The 18,688-nt window shown below is 46.2% G+C and overlaps 2 protein-coding genes across 2 annotated transcripts; both read right to left on the minus strand.

The window, feature by feature from the left end:
* Positions 1 to 1,167: 1,167 nt before the first annotated feature.
* LOC136504512 (uncharacterized) lies at positions 1,168 to 2,691 on the minus strand. Its single transcript, XM_066499447.1, has 2 exons — positions 2,092 to 2,691; positions 1,168 to 1,831 (listed from the first exon to the last, which is right to left on the minus strand). The coding sequence occupies exons 1-2, from the start codon at positions 2,433 to 2,435 to the stop codon at positions 1,294 to 1,296; spliced, it is 882 nt and encodes a 293-aa protein (XP_066355544.1). The 5' UTR covers positions 2,436 to 2,691; the 3' UTR covers positions 1,168 to 1,293.
* Positions 2,692 to 7,727: 5,036 nt separating this feature from the next.
* LOC136506019 (uncharacterized) lies at positions 7,728 to 9,177 on the minus strand. The gene is made up of 5 exons (XM_066501147.1): positions 9,051 to 9,177; positions 8,758 to 8,959; positions 8,465 to 8,662; positions 8,205 to 8,378; positions 7,728 to 8,130 (listed from the first exon to the last, which is right to left on the minus strand). Exons 1-3 carry the CDS (start codon positions 9,059 to 9,061, stop codon positions 8,558 to 8,560), a joined length of 318 nt encoding a protein of 105 aa, XP_066357244.1. The 5' UTR covers positions 9,062 to 9,177; the 3' UTR covers positions 7,728 to 8,130; positions 8,205 to 8,378; positions 8,465 to 8,557.
* Positions 9,178 to 18,688: the final 9,511 nt, after the last annotated feature.

Consider the following 18,688-nt stretch of genomic DNA (forward strand, 5'->3'; position numbering starts at 1 on the left):
CCAGCGACCATTTAGTCGGATTTCTTTTAGATGAAGATCATCAATGGTTTTCTTAAAGGATCCCATTAGGCGTCGATTGAAGGTTGTGTTGTTTTTATCCGCAGCTTGGTAGATGAGATTGAAATCTCCAATAACTAGCCATCTATCATGCCCAGGGGCTGCAAGGTCCTTCAGTTCTTGGAGGAACAGAAGCTTGTCCGCATCTGTTTGAGGTCCGTAAACCACCGTAATCCACCACTCCATGTCGTCAGCTTTCATGGTGATCATGGCCGTAACCGTGTTACGGGTGAGGCTCACGTTTGAGAGGGTGAAGTAATCTTCAGAGACAGCAAGCAGAATTCCACCTCTTGTTTGCAGTGCCGGAAGAACTGCATAGTTGTTCAGAAATTTTGTGCCCAGGGTGCGCAGTACTACTGCCCGATCGATGGCCGCTAATTTAGTGGTCTGGTGCGAGATACTGGAAGCTCAGTGGTCTGTTTACAAGAAACTGCATGAACTGTCAATCACTAATTTGTGTTTAATTTTGGGCATCATGAATGAAGCAGACAAGCAGGTCACCAATGGACATGGTGCAGAGGATTCTGGGATGGCTAAAAAAAATCCCCTCTCCCTCACAACTTCTAGCTGTGGCAGGCAGAGACGGTCATCAAGCAGCTAACTGTTAATGGCGTTACAATGCAATTTCAAATGTTCAGAACTCAAAGAGTGGAAATTTGGCCGGTCAACAACCTGGAAGAACAATAATTGGGAAAAATGCTGGCACACAAATGGCTTGCAAGAGGTTGCCATCTTTTTCAGTTGTCAAGGAAGACATTGCCATCTTTTTCAGTTTGGGTACAGACTACAGTATAGTGTATCCAGTTGTGTGTTTGCAGGCCTTCTTGAGCTAGCCCTCATACTGCCGTGTCATGACTCATTTCTGATTGTGAATCACCAAAACATTTCTGATCTATCTAAATTTCAGCCGTTTTGTGTCTGTTTCCTACATCTCTTCTCTCATCAGAAGGGAGGGAGGCAGGAGGCAAGTGGTGTGTCTGTTTCCTACTTCTCTTCACTCATCAAAAAGGACTACTTGTCGTAGGATGAAGTCATGAAGCACCAGCAACGGTGGCAAAACGTTTGATCCAGCTAGTATTTTCCATTTGAAACTTTTCTCGATTTGCAAAGTTTCATTTCAAACGTCGCTCACAATTGACACAACACTAAGAACAACAGATCACACCATGTTTTGCACTTGTTACTGAGAATGCTGACGCAAGAACAGAACTGCAGATATGCACTCATCAGACGCCACTAGACCACACACTCCTCAGCGCAGGCGCTGCCACCGACGCCGCGACACTCTAGGGCGGCGACGTGCTCCCCATGCATCGTCACCAAGTCCGGGTGCCCGTACCTGGCCGCGGCAACGGCATAGCACCCAAGCACGTAGACGAAGGCGAGGAACACGGCCCCAAACAGCTGGAAGTTGGCCAGCTGCTCGGCGCGCTCCTCCGCGGCGCGGCTGCGGCAGTCGACCTGGTGGCCGTCGGCATCCCGTTCGCACCCGTCGGGGAGCATGGGCCCGTACAGCGTGAGCGCCGTCTGGTAGAACCACATCCCCTGCAGTGCAATGAGCGTGCCGGCGGCGACGTCTACGGGGAAGCTCTCCGGCAGGAGCGCGCCGAGGATGGTGGTGAGGATGCAGAGGCCGATGAGGATGACGAGGAGGTGGTGGTAGTAGCCCTCTAGACCTGCGTGTGTGGCTGAGTGGTAGGAGAAGAGCAGAAACTCTGATGTGAACGCCGTCGCCGCCACCAGGCAGAGCTCGCCGTCGGTCAGGGGCAGGTACCTGCGGTGATCGCCATTGCAGTTGCAGAGAGCTCAGCTTAAACCGGGTTAACTGAAGGCAAAATGTGACCTTTGACACGAGATTATTATGCAACGAGATCGATCATTACCAAATTTATGTTTCAGTTCGACTTTCGGCTCTACGAGTTTCACAAAAAAATCTACCAATTTTGAGCTATCTGAAGAATGGCATTACAATTTACACCAACGCAAGAACAGAGTTGACAGATCCACGGAGTACGGAGACCAACGGCAACACACCTGGTGCACTTCTGGGAGAGGAGGGCGAGCGCGCCGAAGAGGAAGAACATGAGGAGCATGCTGGCGTGCTCGAGGTAGATGAGGCTGGACTCCGGCGCGACGCCTCCGCCGCGGGGGGCGAGGACGCCGCCACCGAGCTCCAGGCACATGTCGAGGAACGCGCCGCCGGCCACCACGTAGAGCTCCAGGAGGCGGGGCGCCCTGGGGAGCTCGAGAGGGCACCACGCGCGGACGCGGAACGCCGGCGGGTAGGCGGCGAAGCACGCCACGGCGGACCACACCCGCCACAGGCCCACCGCCAGGAACAGCGTCCCCGGCAGCACGTGGCCGTTGAAGGACCCCATTTGGTATCGGCTCGCGGCGGCGGCGAGCTGGTCCCGGGTCGCCGGCTGGGGCACGGCAATGCCGGACCGCGCGGGGTCGGTGGATCAGAGGCAATGTGCACCGGCAGGCAGCCTCCGATCCTGCCCCTGGGGAAGAGAAGAGGTTGGGGGATAGATGGGTGGCCAGATCTCGGCGAGGATTCGAGACAGGGAAAAAAGCAAAAAGCTTTCGTCGTTTGGTGCCGGGGGGTCCAAGATTTGAGACAGAGACGGGACACCATAGTCTAGTCCAGACGTCCAGTCCAGTAGCTTCGTCCTCCGACTGTTGTGCTGCACCTGCACCTGCACCTGCATGGCAGTGCACTGCACATCTTGCTCAGAGATTCAGAGCTCCGGCGAGCCATGTCTGCGTTTCTTGGCGCCACATCAGGATTTGGTCTGATCCCAGGTCTCTGCGTCGTGGAGATCCCTCGTTTGGTCAAATCTATGATGTGTTCTTTGGATCAGGCCCCTTAAAAAGGACTATTAATGTGGACGTGTTTTTCATTTAATAAAGTTAAAGGATTAAGTCCATTTTTAGCCCCTTAATTTTGGTCCACTAACTTTGAAAATGTATTTCTGGATCACTTTATAAGCTTAGTGATCCAGAAATATATTTTCAAAGTTAGTGGACCAAAATGACACCATTTGATAAGTTCAAGACCTTATGCATTTAACTCTTTCATTTGTTATTCCCTCTATTTTTATGAGATGTCGTATTAGCTTTGTCCTAAGTCGAATATTTGTATCTTCAATTGATTTCAAAAAATCTATATAGATTCATGTCATAAGATTTATGTTTTTAAATTCACGATGAGAAATACTTTCATAATATATAGTTCATGTGTTGTGAAACTATAAGGGGTTTTTAAATAGTTGGTTAAAGATAATAATATTTGGCTTAGGACAAAGCTAATGTAACATGTAAAAAAGAAAAAGAGGAATTAATTGAATAACTGAATCAGGCACCTTAAAAAAGCTAGCGGTTATAAGAACTTAGGGATAAAGTTGTAAGAAATCTGTGCTGTTTGAATGAAATTGACTCGTAACGTTAACAGTAGTACGGCCATTTGCTGTTCCCACATAATAGGTCTTAGTAGAGGTTTTATGTCGTAGCTTTCGAAAAACTCTAATATGATGAAAATAGTATAGATAAGTTTTATTTCATTAAACTTTCATTATCTTTTTCTTCATCTATACTATACTATGTTAATTTATTTAATGCCTATAAATCTTTTATGAAACCTTCACTAAGACGGATCTAATGCAATATTAAGGAACACGATTATTGCAAAGCCCAAAAGGGCACTATTTGCCCCGTTTCCGTCCTATACTTGTTGTCCACTCTCGCAGGGCCGAATCCAAAAACTGGTCTTGAGTCCTGGAATCCATGGGCCAGACACTTTTAGAGTATATAACTCAGCCCACAGGCTTTAACGCCCAATATTACCGTGTCTGTTGTCGTCATCTTCTATATTCGCAATTCCCCTAAAAAATATATATTCGTACTTTCTTTTCTTTTTTTTTGCACAAGATTCGCAATTTCTATTTATTTTTTTAGGAAAGCAATTTCTATTTAGTGACCAGTGGGGCCAGAGTACCAACCTGCGACCATGCCACTATGGGCCGACCGGCTGGTGCTGAACTGAATGGCCTACTATAGCTTTTCTTTTCGCGAAATGATCATTAGATTAGCCGGTTAGGTTTCTTGCGATGGAACATGCCTACCCAGGTTTAAGTCTTTGACTTGGTAAGGGTCCTCGCATTTTTCTAAATTTATTCCATGATTTAACGGCCATATGCTTTCAGCGGTAGGCGACGTCGACAACGAGATGCCAGTGGTGACTTCGTGAGTCTCGAGATCTGCCGGCTCAGTCCTTCGGAGGTGCTCATAAGAGTAGAGTTTACATACGTGTGTTCATAGAGATGAGTGTGCGTGCGTGTTATGGGCATCTACGTTGTACGGTGTAATTCTATAAAAAAAGTACTATAACTTTTCTTTTCAGGTGGCCTTAGAGAGGCCTAGGTAGAGTTTGCATGGGATGATTTGTTTGTACTACTAGTTTGCTTTATTAAATTATTATCTCTCTTTGAAATGCTATATAGTTTACTCATGTACTGTCCACTTTCAACTCTATTTGCCCCAATGTGTTTCTTACAATGAGATCAACAAGACTTACTATGCATATATTTTGGAATATTTTTTATAAGTTATTGCACGCGTTGTATCTATACTTTTATATTGTGTAGCAACTTAAGTATAGAAGTATCAACAAATTATATAGATGAATTAAGTGTCTAGTGGGCATATTGATTAATGCTATAGAATTTGCCCCACCGTCTACTCAGGTTGCCACTTTTATAGAATTCTAAAACACGGATATGTTACTTGTGTGCATTGATTAGAGTTACAAGATTCATACTAATTAGAGATCATAGCATCCATACCAATTAGAGTTGCAATAGGCAACCGATTAGGGTAATGGGAGCGTACCCTTTGCTCAAGTTGTTTCCTTTTAGAACTCGCAAACATGAGTCATGTAGACTCATACATACTGAGGTCGCAACACCTGTACGAATTAGTGTTGCAGTAGGCATACTGATTAGGATCCACAGCAAACATAGTGATTAGGGTTATGGGGGTTGCTTTATAGTCTGATCAGGTTGACATTTTCCAAAATTCTCAAACTATGGTCCCATAGACTCGTGAGTGCTGATTAGGAGCCACAACATCCATAACAATTAGGGTTACAATAGGCATACTGATTAGGGTTATGGGTCTACCCTCTGCTTAGATTCTTTCTTTTTAGAACTCACAAACAGAGTCTCATATAGTCATACATACTGATTAGGGTTGCAGCATCCATACTAATTGTGGGTCAGAAGTTTGTTATCCCCAATACAAGGCATGCACGTATTTTAAAATTCAAGTTTTTTTTTATCTTTGACTAACAATTAGCCTAATTATATCAAAAGTTTGTATTACAAAAATAGTTATATTAGATTTGTATTTAGAAATACTTTCTAATGATCAAACTTGTGTTCCTAGAAATTATATATTATAAGAAAAATTATAGATAAAATTATGTTCATGAAGGCTGCTCCAAGTCAAATCGCTCCTTATATTCAGCTTTTTATATAGGAGAGGATGAAACCACCGCCACTAAAGATCAAAATATACCTCAGTAGAAACCGTCCTTTACTAGTGTATTACGCATGCATGATGCTGCCCTAATAATTAAAAAAAGGGAGCATATGGATGATGTATCTTTTCTAGTAGAATATAAGTAGTAGATACTCGCATGGATGCATTAATAACCACATTGATCGTAGTTCTCATCTGTAACAAACGCACCGAAAGTCAAGAGTATCCTGGATTTGGAGATAGTGATGATCATTTGCATGCACAGCAGCTCATCAGTTGTTGATCGGTTGTCGGTTGCGCTGTTGGATTATTGTTGTTATAAACTCATTTGTCCAACTAGGTGTTGATCATTTTAATATTAAAAGAACATTTAAATTCAAGTCGAAGAGGACTCAAACCATTTTAGAATTTGCTGACTAGTGCACAAAAGATCTTTACGGCTAGTCAAAAATGGATTATGAAAACCACCTCTACCACTACTGGAGGCGACCAGAAACCCTCGGCAAAGGCTTTGCCGAGGGCTGCCCTCGGCAAAGAACCCTCGGGGAATTTTTAGACGGCGAAGGGGTCTTTGCCGAGGGCCCTTTATCGGGCACTCGGTAAAGCCTTTGCCGAGGGCCAGGATGGCCCTCGGCAAAGAAAAGACGCCGTCAGATGCCGGCCCCGTTGGCGGTTTCTTTGCCGAGGGCCGACCCTCGGCAAAGAAATGGTTTTTTTTTTGAATTTGTTTGCCGAGGGCCGACCCTCGGCAAATAAAAGTTTTTATTTTTTTTAAAATCTTTGCCGAGGGCCTCCTCTCTGGCCCTCGGCAAAGAAATTTTCAGGATTTTTTAAAAATTCTTTGCCGAGGGCCGGCCCTCGGCAAAGAAATGGTTTTTTTGAATTTTTAACCCTTTGATGAGGGCCTCCTCCCTGGCCCTCGGCAAAGAAATTTTCAGGATTTTTTAAAAATTCTTTGCCGAGGGCCGGCCCTCGGCAAAGAAATGGTTTTTTTGAATTTTTTAACCCTTTGTTGAGGGCCTCCTCCCTGGCCCTCGGCAAAGAAATTTTCAGGATTTTTTAAAAATTCTTTGCCGAGGGCCGGCCCTCGGCAAAGAAATGGTTTTTTTTGAATTTTTTTAACCCTTTGTCGAGGGCCTACTCCCTGGCCCTCGGCAAAGAAATTGGCAGGATTTTTTCCAAAAAATCTTTGCCGAGGGCTATTGCTTGGGCCCTCGGCAAAGAGGCAGAAATTTAATTTTTTTTTTGTTTTTTGCATTCCATCGACACAAGCATTTCATATATATACATATATATATCACACAGAACCCATTTTCTCACAATATATCACAACCATAATTGTGAACCACAAATCACAATATATTACAATGACAAGTCACATGTTCATCATCATTCACATGTTTATTACGACAAGTTAATAAAATCCAAGCACAAGTCACAACCATAAATCACAAATCACGCTAAAGTCCAACCACATCATCTAGCACGAGTCCTCATCAAGCTAGCCTATGAGACGATGGTGAAGGAAAAGCAGGATCACCCGGTGACGCACTAGCGGGTTGATTGGAACCCGCGGACTGAAGCTGCACAAAGGAGCAGAGATTGCATGTGTGAGTAATCCGGGAAAACAGTTTTGAAACTTAGAGATTGCATCTAGTATTGTAGGAATACAAAAAGATTAGACTCAATTGAAAATTTCGGCAGCACCTCCCCTGCACGGGGAGGTTTCCAAAACCTGCAAGAAACGACGGCACGAACGCCGACATCCACAACGGCACGAACGCCGACATCCACAACGGCACGAAGGCCGACATACATGCAAAGCACAAGCGAAAAGTGAACTTTCATACTTACAGGAGTAGCTGCAGGAGTAGGAGGTGGAGGAGCTGAAAACTGCACAGGTACACCCGATGCTTGCCTAAGACTTTGCATGATCACCATCATCTCCGCCATCTGCTTCTGCGCGGCCTCGAACGCGACCTTCTGGGCCTGCAGCTGTGCGGTCAGCTCCGCGTTCTGCTCTTGACTTTGCCTTTTTGTTTCTTGTAGCTCGGCCTGCAATATTTCACTCCAATGTATCAGTAATGCAAATCTAATTTAGGTGTTTAAATATGTACGTACGATGAGTAAAACAGGAATTACCTGGAGTGCTTGGACCTGCTGCAGTGCTGGAGACGGCCGTGGACGTATGGGCTGGCTGGAGCTCGTGCTCCGTGCTCGGATAGCGTCGAGGGAGGGAACAGTGGTGGAGTCGATGGCGCCGTCTGCAATCCACAGCCGCCCGTGCTTCTTGCCTCCTCCGAGCCTCATGATCGCCTCTGCATCAATGGGCTCGGTGCACACATTGTAATCTTCCCCATAGATCCTCCTTACCGTTGACGTGTACTCTTGGACTTTAGTGTACACGTTCGGGTCGGAGTACACCTGGGGCGGGGCAGCCGGGTCGAAGGAGACAGAGGACGACGCCCTGCCCATGTGAGACATAGCCCACGCAGAGAACTCCGAGATCTCCTCGCCCGGGTGCGCAGCCTCCTGCGAGAAAGACGGGAAGATGGTGAGAAATCAAATAGAATTGAGCGTCAAAATAAATGAAAGAAATCACTTACGTATGCTTGTTTGTATCCGGGGAGGCTACGACTGCCTTGATGGTGAGTTGGACCTTGCCTCATCAGACGCTGTTCCCGCTGCCTCTCGTGCGTGTCAACAAAGTCCTGTGATAACCACTTGTCCACGATCATGGCCCAGCACTCAGGATACGATCGGCACCACCAGGGAATCACCTACAAGTCATCGAGTATTTGACATATAAGAAGAAATTGAACCTACTTAATATCAGAATGAATCATTATGAATGTTATTCACCTACCTCAAGGTACTGGTCCCGGGTCAGCGTAATCCGTCTTGCTTGAGGCTTGGGGAGGAACTGCCTAAGTACCGACCTGTAGTAGTCTATGTGGGCCTAGACGCGCCCATGGTGGTGCATCTCGGTGACGTACTTCCTACAAGCTGCGGCAGCCGCCCGATCCGCCTGGGCCTCAAGTCCTTCTTCGGCCTTGAAATATTTCTGCATACAAAACCAATGTATCCATTCATTATTTCAATAAAAGATTTAACCAATGAATGCGATGTATTAAGCAATGTTGTGCGAGAGAGACTTACCCAAAACTCCGCCAATACTCGCTCCTGCTTGTTGCGGTAAGTGTCATCCGTGACCAGCGCGTACCTGTCCCAGTTGGAGGCCGGCTCCTGCACCACCGGCTCTTCGGACAGTTGCACAATGCCGGGGTACCATTTCCTGCACAAAACACCAAGGATGCTCGCGGGGGTGCGTGCTGGAGTACCCGACAAAACCAACCAGGCCCTGCACAAGTGATTAAGAAAATTTATCAGTTTCTCTTAAGATTTCCAACATATCTTATGAAGTAGTTGTGATAACATCCATAGTTACTTACCTCTTTGCCATAGGCCGTATCACTGAGCGGTTGTGAGGAAGCGGAACCGGAGGGAGGCTCGCGGGACCTCGCTCGTAGAGAGTCCGGGTAGCGGTACCCTCTCCCTCGCCCTCGAGCGCCTCGCCTCCCTCGCCCTCGATCGCCTCGCCTCCCTCGCCCTCGAGCGCCTCGTCTCCCTCGCCCGTCTGCTGACCCCTCTCGTCCTCCGACGAGGACGAGGCCGTGGCCGTCATGTGCTCCTCCTCTAGCACCTCGTCACGTGTCGTGGGAGGAGACCGCTGCCTCCTGCGGCGGCTGCCCCTGGTCCTCCTCTCGTCACCTCCTGCGGACGCTACCCTGGACGACGACCCCTCACCTCGAAGGAGAGGGCGGTCTCTCCAGTAAACCGAGGGCATGTCACGACGTGGACGTCTGCTCGCCATCTTTGTCCAATCACCTGCAATCACAAAGAATGAACAAGACTAATTAGTACATATATTAGAAATAGATTCAAAATATATAAACAAAACATAAATTAAAAAACCATAGTATTACATGTATTAGGAATAATCTTCATGATTGGGATCATAGGTCTCATCATCACTGTCAAAATTGTCCAAATGGGCAACACTATCCGAAGGTTCTATGTTGTCATCGTCGTCATTGCCTAGAAGTAATCGCTCAAGCATTGCTATGTCCTTGGCATTTACCACCACATCTCCATCGACCTCGTCATCAACCGTTTCGTTGTCTACTTCCATTTCGATTGCTTCGGGTAAGACTATCTCAAACGTGCCTGGTAGCCCATCTTCTTGATAGAACTGTCCATCATATGTGTTTGCGTTGAAGTTGTAATCATCATCGTTTGGGGCAGGTAGTTTACCATGTGGAGATACCTGGTGCACAATAGCCCAACCCTTAAGATCCTCTTTGTCTTGGTTGGCGTATCGAGTATAATACACTTGCACGGCCTGTTGAGCCACAATGTAGACATCTTTTCCAGGATAGATGGAATCTTCTCGAATCTCCACTAGCCCAAGATGAGGGGTTCGTCTCGTTGATCGAGGATTAAACCAGTGGCATTTGAACATGACAGGTTTAAGAGGTTCGTCTCCATAAAATGAGAGTTCATAGATTTCCTCAACTCTACCATGATAGTCGAGGCCATCAGTGCCGGACGTACGAACTCCTCTATTTGTGGTTTTTCGTTTGGGCCGAATCTGCTTGTAACTTGTTGTGTGGAAGCGATATCCGTTCACATCATAGCCGGTAAATGACTTCACCCTAACATCACAGCCATTTGCAACCTGTTTCAACTCGTCACTCATGGACGAACCGGTCTGGGCCTGCAAGGTGAAGCATGATAGATCGTTATATTAATCAAACATACGATCACCTTGGACGATCGAACGTATGAGCTAAATTGGATATTACCTTTTGTTTGAACCAAGAAATGAAATCAGGCCTCCCCGCTCCTGCACCCCGCAAAACAAGGGTGTCTTGTTCATGCGAGGTAGGATCCCTTGATTGATGCCAGAATTCACGAACAAATTCCCTGTCCGAACGAGAATCAATGGGGTTGGATGCAGAATAGTGACGGCGTATTGAAACAAGTTCTTTGCGAACTTACTTGATGAACGGCTACACCTCGGTAAGGTTATTCAACACATATAGCATGATAATGCGCCACTCTTCATTTCCCAATAGCTTTGGGGTTGATCCACTTGCACTGCCGAGTTGGCCTTAGAAAAGGCTGAGGGTCGATTCATTTTCGCCAGCATTGTAACGAGGGAGTGGATTATGATTGCTAGGAAGGTTCGGCTTGTAGTATTGCATTGTGAAGTTTGCCACCTCCTCCTGAAGGCATGCCTCTGCAATGGAAGCCTCAATTTTAGCTTTATTTGTATATTTTTTGCGAAGAGTTTTTAGACATCTCTTGATTGGATAGCACCAACGGGCCTGCACGGGCCCCCCCAAACATGCCTCGGACGGGAGGTGCACAATCAGATGCTGCATCGGCAAGAAGAAGCCAGGTGGAAAGATCTTCTCCAGCTTATAGAGCAACACAGGTGCCGCTTTTTCCAAGTCCTGAGCGACGGTCCGAGATATCTCCTTGGCACAAAGCTGGCGGAAGAAAAAGCTCAACTCTGCCAGCACTAGCCAAACATGCTCAGGGACATAGCCTCGGACCATCGCCGGAAGAAGCCGCTCAATCCATATGTGGTAGTCATGACTCTTCATCCCGTTGACTCATAGAGTGCCTAAGTTCACTCCCCTGCTAAGATTCACTGCATATCCATCTAGGAACATTAACGTCTAGATCCATTTTAGTACTTCCCTCCTTTGATCAATTTGCAAGACGAAATTGACCTTATGCCTTTTCCAGTTCTTGTTTCGGCCACTAGGAGGCTGCATCGCTTGATTCGGTCTATCGCACAACGTCGCTAGGTCCACTCTAGCCTTAACGTTGTCCTTAGACTTGTCAGTGTCCATGAGAGTTCCCCAAAGTGCCTCGGCGATATTCTTTTCAGTGTGCATTACATCAATATTATGTGGCAGAAGAAGGTCATCGAAATAGGGGAGCCTCGTCAAGCCGGACTTATGAGTCCACATATGTTCCTCACCATATCCCACAAAACCACCTTCTTCATTGGGCACGAGAGCATCTATCTGAGCACGAACCTCGGCACCAGTCCTCAAGTGCGGTTTAGGGTCTGTCACTTTGACACCTTTCGTAAAGCTCTTGATGTCTTCTCTAAATTCATGGTTTAGAGGGAGGAACTGACGATGCTGGTCGAACGACGAATACTTGCCACCCTTCTTCAACCAAATGAACCTCATGGCTTCCTTGCATACTGGGTATGGGAACTTCCCGTGAACACACCAGGAGGCAAATAACCCATACGCCAGGAAGTCATGCAGAGAGTAGTGGTACCAAACATGCATTTTGAAGCTTGTCTTTGTAGCTCGGTCGTATGTCCATACCCCCTTCTCCCAAGCGTGGATCAATTCATCAATCACAGGCTCCATGAACACACCCATATTACTCCCCGGGTGTCCAGGAATTATCAACGACAAGAATACGTTATGCCGTTGAAAGGAGATGCCGGGAGGGAGATTGAGGGGGATAACAAAAATGGGCCAGCATGTGTATGGGGCAGCCATTATTCCATAAGGATTGAACCCATCTGTTGCCAGCGCGACACGTACATTACGAGCCTCAGCTGCTTTGTCACGATGTTTGTCATTGAAATACGTCCATGCTTCAGCATCAGACGGATGTACCATCTTTCCAGGATTGTACCGTTTGCCATCTTTGTGCCATGTCATCTGTTTCGCGGATTCCTCAGTCATGAATAGCCGTTGGATCCTCGGAAGGAAAGGAAGGTGACATAGCACTCTCGCGGGGATCAAAAGCTGCTTCTTCTGACCATCACCAGAGTCTACCTCTAGGTACCTGGACGATTTACACTTCGGACAGTAATTTGCATCCTTATGTTCTTTCCTAAATAGGACGCACCCCTTCGGACAAACATGTATCTTGTCATACGGCATCTTAAGCATACGAAGGAGTTTCTCTGCCTCGTACAAGTTCGTCGGCAAAGTGTGCTTCTCCGGTAGCATGGTGCCAAACACGGCCAACATCTTATCGAAGCATTCTCGACTCAGGTTTAACTCGGCCTTCAACCCCATTACGCGTCCAATCGCATCTAGCTGAGAAATCATTGTACGCTCGTGAAGGGGTTTCTGTGCCGAGTCCAACATTTTGTAGAAGTCCTTTGCGGATTCCTCCATCTCCTCCTTCTCACGTCGTTCAGCGAAGTGAGCTTGGTGGGCATCATCTAGCATGTCTGCTACCCCGGCATCATCATCAAAAGCCTCGAGGCGTGCTCTCACCACCTCCGCTCTTATACGATCTACTTCACCATGGCAGATCCACTGCTGGTAGCCAGGCATATAACCATTGAACACAAGATGTCTACCCATGGTCTTCTCGTCTACTTTTCTCCTGTTGTCACATTTGCTGCAGGGACACCAAACTAGAGAATGTCCTCCTGCTCCTGGGCCAAATGCATGTTTCAAGAAACCATCTGTCCCCTTCACCCATTCATAGTCGTAGTCACTCTCGCTTCTCCAGCCCGTGTACATCCACTGATGGTCCTCCATCCTTTAACATTTATAGCATAGAGTATCGTGACCATCAATTGCATCTACGCGGTGTTCCTACTGTCTAATAGGTGAGGATAGGTCCTAATCCCACCCGCGGATGCGTAGATGAGGTCAGTTTTCATGCTCCGCTCCTCTCCGAGACAGAATTTCGGTAGCACCTCCCTGCTGTTCTCCCGATACACGTCCTGCAAGGGAGAGTGTGTATCCGGAGAACAACAGGGAGGTGTTGCCGAAACTCTTTCTCGGACCGGAGCAGACCATGGAAACTAACCCATCTACGCATCCACGGGCTGTCCAAAAAACGTGGATAATCCGAAACAGATACGGTCGCAGATACGTAAAGATCCGCATACCTACGATCGTATCTCTTTCGGACGGGAGACGCCTAACTGGGTTACGCGCGGGCTACGACAGACATGTGCAAAAAGAGGTTATTTATACCTAGGGTGTCGGTGAAGTAAGGCTAGCGGGGTAGTGGCGAATCGACGCAGTGGCGAGGCGACGCAGTGACGGCAGAACTGCGACGTCGACGAAGACGATCGGGGTCCTCCGGGTCCCCTCCGACGTACTCTTCTCCTGCATAAAAAGACAATAGGTTATTTTTTGTTCAAAATTTCGGCAGCACCTCCCCTGCACGGGGAGATTTCCAAAACCTGCAAAAAAACGACACGATGGCCGACATTCACAACGGCACGAAGGCCGACAACCACAACGGCACGAAGGCCCTCATATCAACTTACGGCACAAAGGCCCACACAACCAAAATGGCACGAAGGCCGACGACCACAACGGCACGAAGGCCCTCATAACAACTTACGGCACGAAGGCCCACACAACCACATACGGCACGAAGGCCGACAACGAGAGTTTTACCTAGGGTTGCGGTGGAGTCGGGCGTCGCGGTGCGGAGGTCACTTTCTTCTCCGGCGAGGTCGAGCGGCGTTGGAGTACTCCTCTCCCCCTCTTCCCTTTCTTCTCTCCTTTTCCCCTTCTTCTCCTTCTCTTCCCCTTCCTCCTTCTCCTCTTCTTCTCCTTTTCTTCCCCTTCCTCCTTCTCCTCTTCTCCTTCTCTTCTTCCTCCAACTTCACCCTCTGCCTCCTCCCCTCCAACAGCAGCCGGCGACGGGGGCGGCCTGGGGGCTAGGGTCGGGGCGGGAAGGCCGGCGAGGGGGAGCCACCGGAGGGCCGGCCGGGGCGGTTGACCTCCCCTTGCTCGACGGAGACGGGGAACGGAGGCAGGGCGCGACCTCGGCCGCCACTGGGCGTGGTGGGGCGGCGGGGCACGCTGGTGGGGCGCCGGGGCGCGCTGGTGGGGCGCCGGGGCGCGCTGGGCGGCCGAGGGCGTAACATGGCGACCGACTTGCCGGGAAAGTGTTTTAAAATTATATAAAATCCATACGAAGTCCGAAAATCACGAAACTTGGCGAGATGTCATGTTATCGCATGTGTAGGCTGTGGTAAAAAATTGAGAAGGCTTCGAGCGAGTTGCGACGTCGGATGCCTGAAACCCAGACATCTCCACGGATCCATGTGGAGATGTCTGGGTTTCAGGCATCCGACGTCGCAACTCGCTCGAAGCCTTCTCAATTTTTTACCACAGCCTACACATGCGATAACATGACATCTCGCCAAGTTTCGTGATTTTCGGACTTTGTATGAATTTTATATAATTTTAAAACACTTTCCCGGCAAGTCGGTCGCCATGTTACGCGAACAAGATGCATGAAAATTTGATGCGAGCTCGTGGATAGGGACTCAACATGCACCAATTAACATGAATAACATTTTTCGAAACACTACATTGCAATATTCCATGCACCTGCAGTTCAAATTTGACATATTCAAAAAAAATCAAAGAATCGAAATAAATTAAGGAAATATACAAAACAAAATCAAAATTGGCCTAAATTTTAAAATTGAGTTCAAAACAATGTATTGTAGCACCACAAAAAAACTGGGCTAAAAAAACCAAAAAAAAATTGCCGAGGGCCTGGCCCGTGGCCCTCGGCAAAGAATTTTAAAAATAAAAATAAAAAATCTTTGCCGAGGGCCTATCCTGGCCCTCGGCAAAGGTCTTCTTTGCCGAGGGCCTAGCCTCGGGCCCTCGGCAAAGCCGATTTATAAAAAAAAATTTGGCCGAAAACTGGTTTTTAAAAAATCTTTGCCGAGGGCCTGGTCTGGGGCCCTCGGCAAAGACTTAAAAAAAAATTTGCCGAACCTTTGCCGAGGGCCTAACGGGTGGCCCTCGGCAAAGTTTGACGGGAAATGGCCGCCGTGACCCAACGGGCCTAATTTGCCGAGGGCATATTTGCCGAGGGCCGAGGCCCTCGGCAAAGATTTGATTTGCCGTGGGCCTGTCTTTGCCGAGGGCCGTACCCTCGGCAAAGGCCTCTTTGCCGAGGGCCGTTCTTTGCCGAGGGCTCCTGTGTCTGGCCCTCGGCAAAGAGTCTCTTTGCCGAGTGCCCGATATTTGGCCCTCGGCAAAGCCTCAGGCCCTCGGTAAAGTACGCGTTTCCAGTAGTGTACGTCATCAATTGTAAAAACAAATGATAGAAAATTAACAGAGGCCATGATTCAAATACAAATAATTGTCCCAAAAATTGGGAGCAGGCTTTCATCCATCCCTAGAAATTGATTCCTAGAAACAGCTTGTTTAACTGGACCACTCCTGGAAATAATTTTAAAATTATAATATTTCTAGACATATTTGAAGTTTTCATTTTTATCACCAATTTTATGTATTCGTTTCCCACCAAATTTCACATATAATGGATTCACTACACACTAATTAATGGAAAGAATTATTTAATACTATATGAAACATCAATCGACCATATATCAGTTAAGAATGTGTGTCATCGAACATTGAAGCGTTAATCACACTTTACGCATGGCTTCAACTTAAATTACATTACTAATCGTCGAGTTGCAGCCACAGATTATATGATGCTTATGGTTCTGTTTTTTTTTTCTTCTTTTCCAATTTCTTTAATATTTTCTTTCAGATTTGGCCAATGGATTCTGGGCTTCTGGGAGCAACAAGATTGAAGATTTAGAATTTTCAAATGACTTTGGATATTGATATTATCCATATCAAAGTTGTTGTCAATGCAATCTATGACTTGTTGACAAGTTTTTTATTTGAAAACATTTAGTTCTCAAGTAGTCATTTCAAAATTCATAGATTTTGAGATTCGAAATTTTCAAATTATATTGGATGGATACACAACCTATATCAGAAGTGTAGTGTTCGACAAGATCTAAAACTTTGTTGTTGATTTTTTTTTCAAAAAAATCATGTAGGGGCCAAAATATTCAATATATTTCTAAAATTAATATAAAAATAGCATTCTTTTTGTTTTTTTAGGGAAGCCATATGGCGCACTTTATTGATTTGAAAATAAGGTTACATCATTTACTAGGGCATCAAGAATGAAACTAGGGGCTTCATCGATCCAAATGCAAGATTGCTTTGAAGAGACAGCTATACTATTTAGGCAGCTTGCATTTCTTCTAATTCAGCGGGAAGTGACCTCCACTAGCATTCTCTTCACCTTTCGAGAGGAAACTTCTTCTAATCTTATCTATTTTCTTGATTGCCTATTTTGGCAAGGAGAAAATCGTGAGGAAGTAAATCGGCATTGCTGATAGCACTGATTTTATCAAAGTCAATCTTCCTGCCTTGTCCATTAACTTTCCCTTCCATGCTGGTAATTTTGATCCCACTCTGTCAATTAGTGGCCGCACCTCCACCCTTATGAGTTTTTTGAGTGACAGTGGGAGACCTAAATATTTGCATGGAAATGTTTTGATCGTGCAGGGCATATCTTGCATTACATCATTTACAGCGATGTTGTCACACCTAATTGGGTAGGCAGCCAACTTGTTGAGGTTGATATGGAGGCCAGACACCTCCCCAAAAATATCCAAAATCTCTTTGATTGCGTGAACCTCTTGTCTGACTGGATTAACAAAAATAGCAGCGTCGTCGGCATAAAGGCTCACTCTAAATTTGGCCGATTGGGATGGCACTGGGGTGATTAAAGAGTGCTCTTCTGCAATTGATAGGATTCTCTGCAATGGCTCTAATGCTAGTATGAACAGCATCGGTGACAAAGGATCCCCCTACCTTAAACCTTTTTTGTGCCTGAAGAAAGGTGTTCTTGACCCATTTACCAGAATTGAGGAAGATGCTGTGGAGAGCAGCAATGATATCCACTCTCTCCATCTTTGTCCAAAGCCCATACTTTCCATAACCTCCAGCAAATAGTCCCATCTCACCGAGTTGAAAGCCTTTGCAATATCGAGCTTGAGAAACAATGCTGGTTGGTTTGTTTGTGTAAATGCTTGATGGTGTTCTGTGTGTAGAGGAAGTTGTCATGGATGCTTCGTTTCCTGATGAAAGCACTTTGATTTCTTGACACAAGACTGCTCAGACTCTGGGACAACCTGGTTGCCAGCACTTTAGATATAATCTTGGCGATGCTACTAGTCTAGTAAATTGGTCTGTAATCCCCAATTTTTAGAGCTTCAGCTGATTTAGGAATGAGCACAATATGGGCAGAATTTAGCATCTTGAGATGTTGCCCGTGCAGATTGTAGAAGTAATGCAATGCTGCACAAAGATCCTCCTTGATTATGTCCTAGCATGACCTAAAGAACTTTGCAATAAAACCATCAGGGCCAGGTGCAGCATCAAGTTGCATGTCCTAGATTGCCTGCTTAACTTCCTCTTCATTGAATTCCTCTTCCAGGTGACTCAGGTCTTGCCTTGTGATATTAATTGATTCCCAATTCAGTGTTTGATTCCTAACTGCTTGTGTCCCCAGTACAGATGAAAAGTATTGTAGAATTGCCCCTTCTTTCTCCTCCTGTGTATGCAGGAACCCTTCCTGCGTTTGTAATGTTTGGATGTAGTTCTTTTTTCTTCTCCCATTAGCTGATAGGAAGAAAATTTTTGAGGATGCATCTCCTACCTTAAGGTACTTCAATCTTGATCTTTGCCTTGCCCTTAATTTCTCAATAGCAGCCATGGCAAGATACATGTTCTTTATATCTCTTTTTAGCAGCACCTCTTGTTGGCTTAGCTGTCTGAACTCCTGTACCACGTCCAGAATTACAATGAGCTACTTGGTAGCCAACATTAGTAACTTGTTATTGCCAATAATTCCACTTGCCTATCCTCTCAACCTCTTTGTTGTGCGTTGCAATTTAGTGTATAACTTCAGGAAAGGGTTCTGAATGGTTAGATTCCTGCTCTAGACTTGCTGTACTTCCTCCCTGAATCCCTAGATTTCTGTCCAAAAGGTTTCGAACCTGAACCCTCTGTAAGCTCTGATATATCCTTCTGTAACAAGTATTAAGGGGCAATGATCTGATACTAATGATGAATCAGCATACAATCTGTAATTGGGCAACATTAGCTCTCATTCTGTTGTGCAAAAAAACCTTTCAATTCTTGTATGTGTGACATTGTTGCTCCATGTGAAC

The sequence above is a fragment of the Miscanthus floridulus genome, chromosome 14 (genome assembly GCF_019320115.1).
Source record: "Miscanthus floridulus cultivar M001 chromosome 14, ASM1932011v1, whole genome shotgun sequence".
Lineage (NCBI taxonomy): Eukaryota > Viridiplantae > Streptophyta > Magnoliopsida > Poales > Poaceae > Miscanthus > Miscanthus floridulus.

Coding starts and splice junctions, on each gene's coding strand:
- LOC136504512 (XM_066499447.1), bottom strand. CDS start 2,435: ATGGGGTCCTTCAACGGCCACGTGCTGCCGGGGACGCTGTTCCTGGCG. Junction 1,832..2,091: donor CTCTCCCAGAAGTGCACCAG/GTGTGTTGCCGT, acceptor CGATCACCGCAG/GTACCTGCCCCTGACCGACG.
- LOC136506019 (XM_066501147.1), bottom strand. Junction 8,663..8,757: donor GAGTATTGGCGGAGTTTTGG/GTAAGTCTCTCT, acceptor TTTTGTATGCAG/AAATATTTCAAGGCCGAAGA.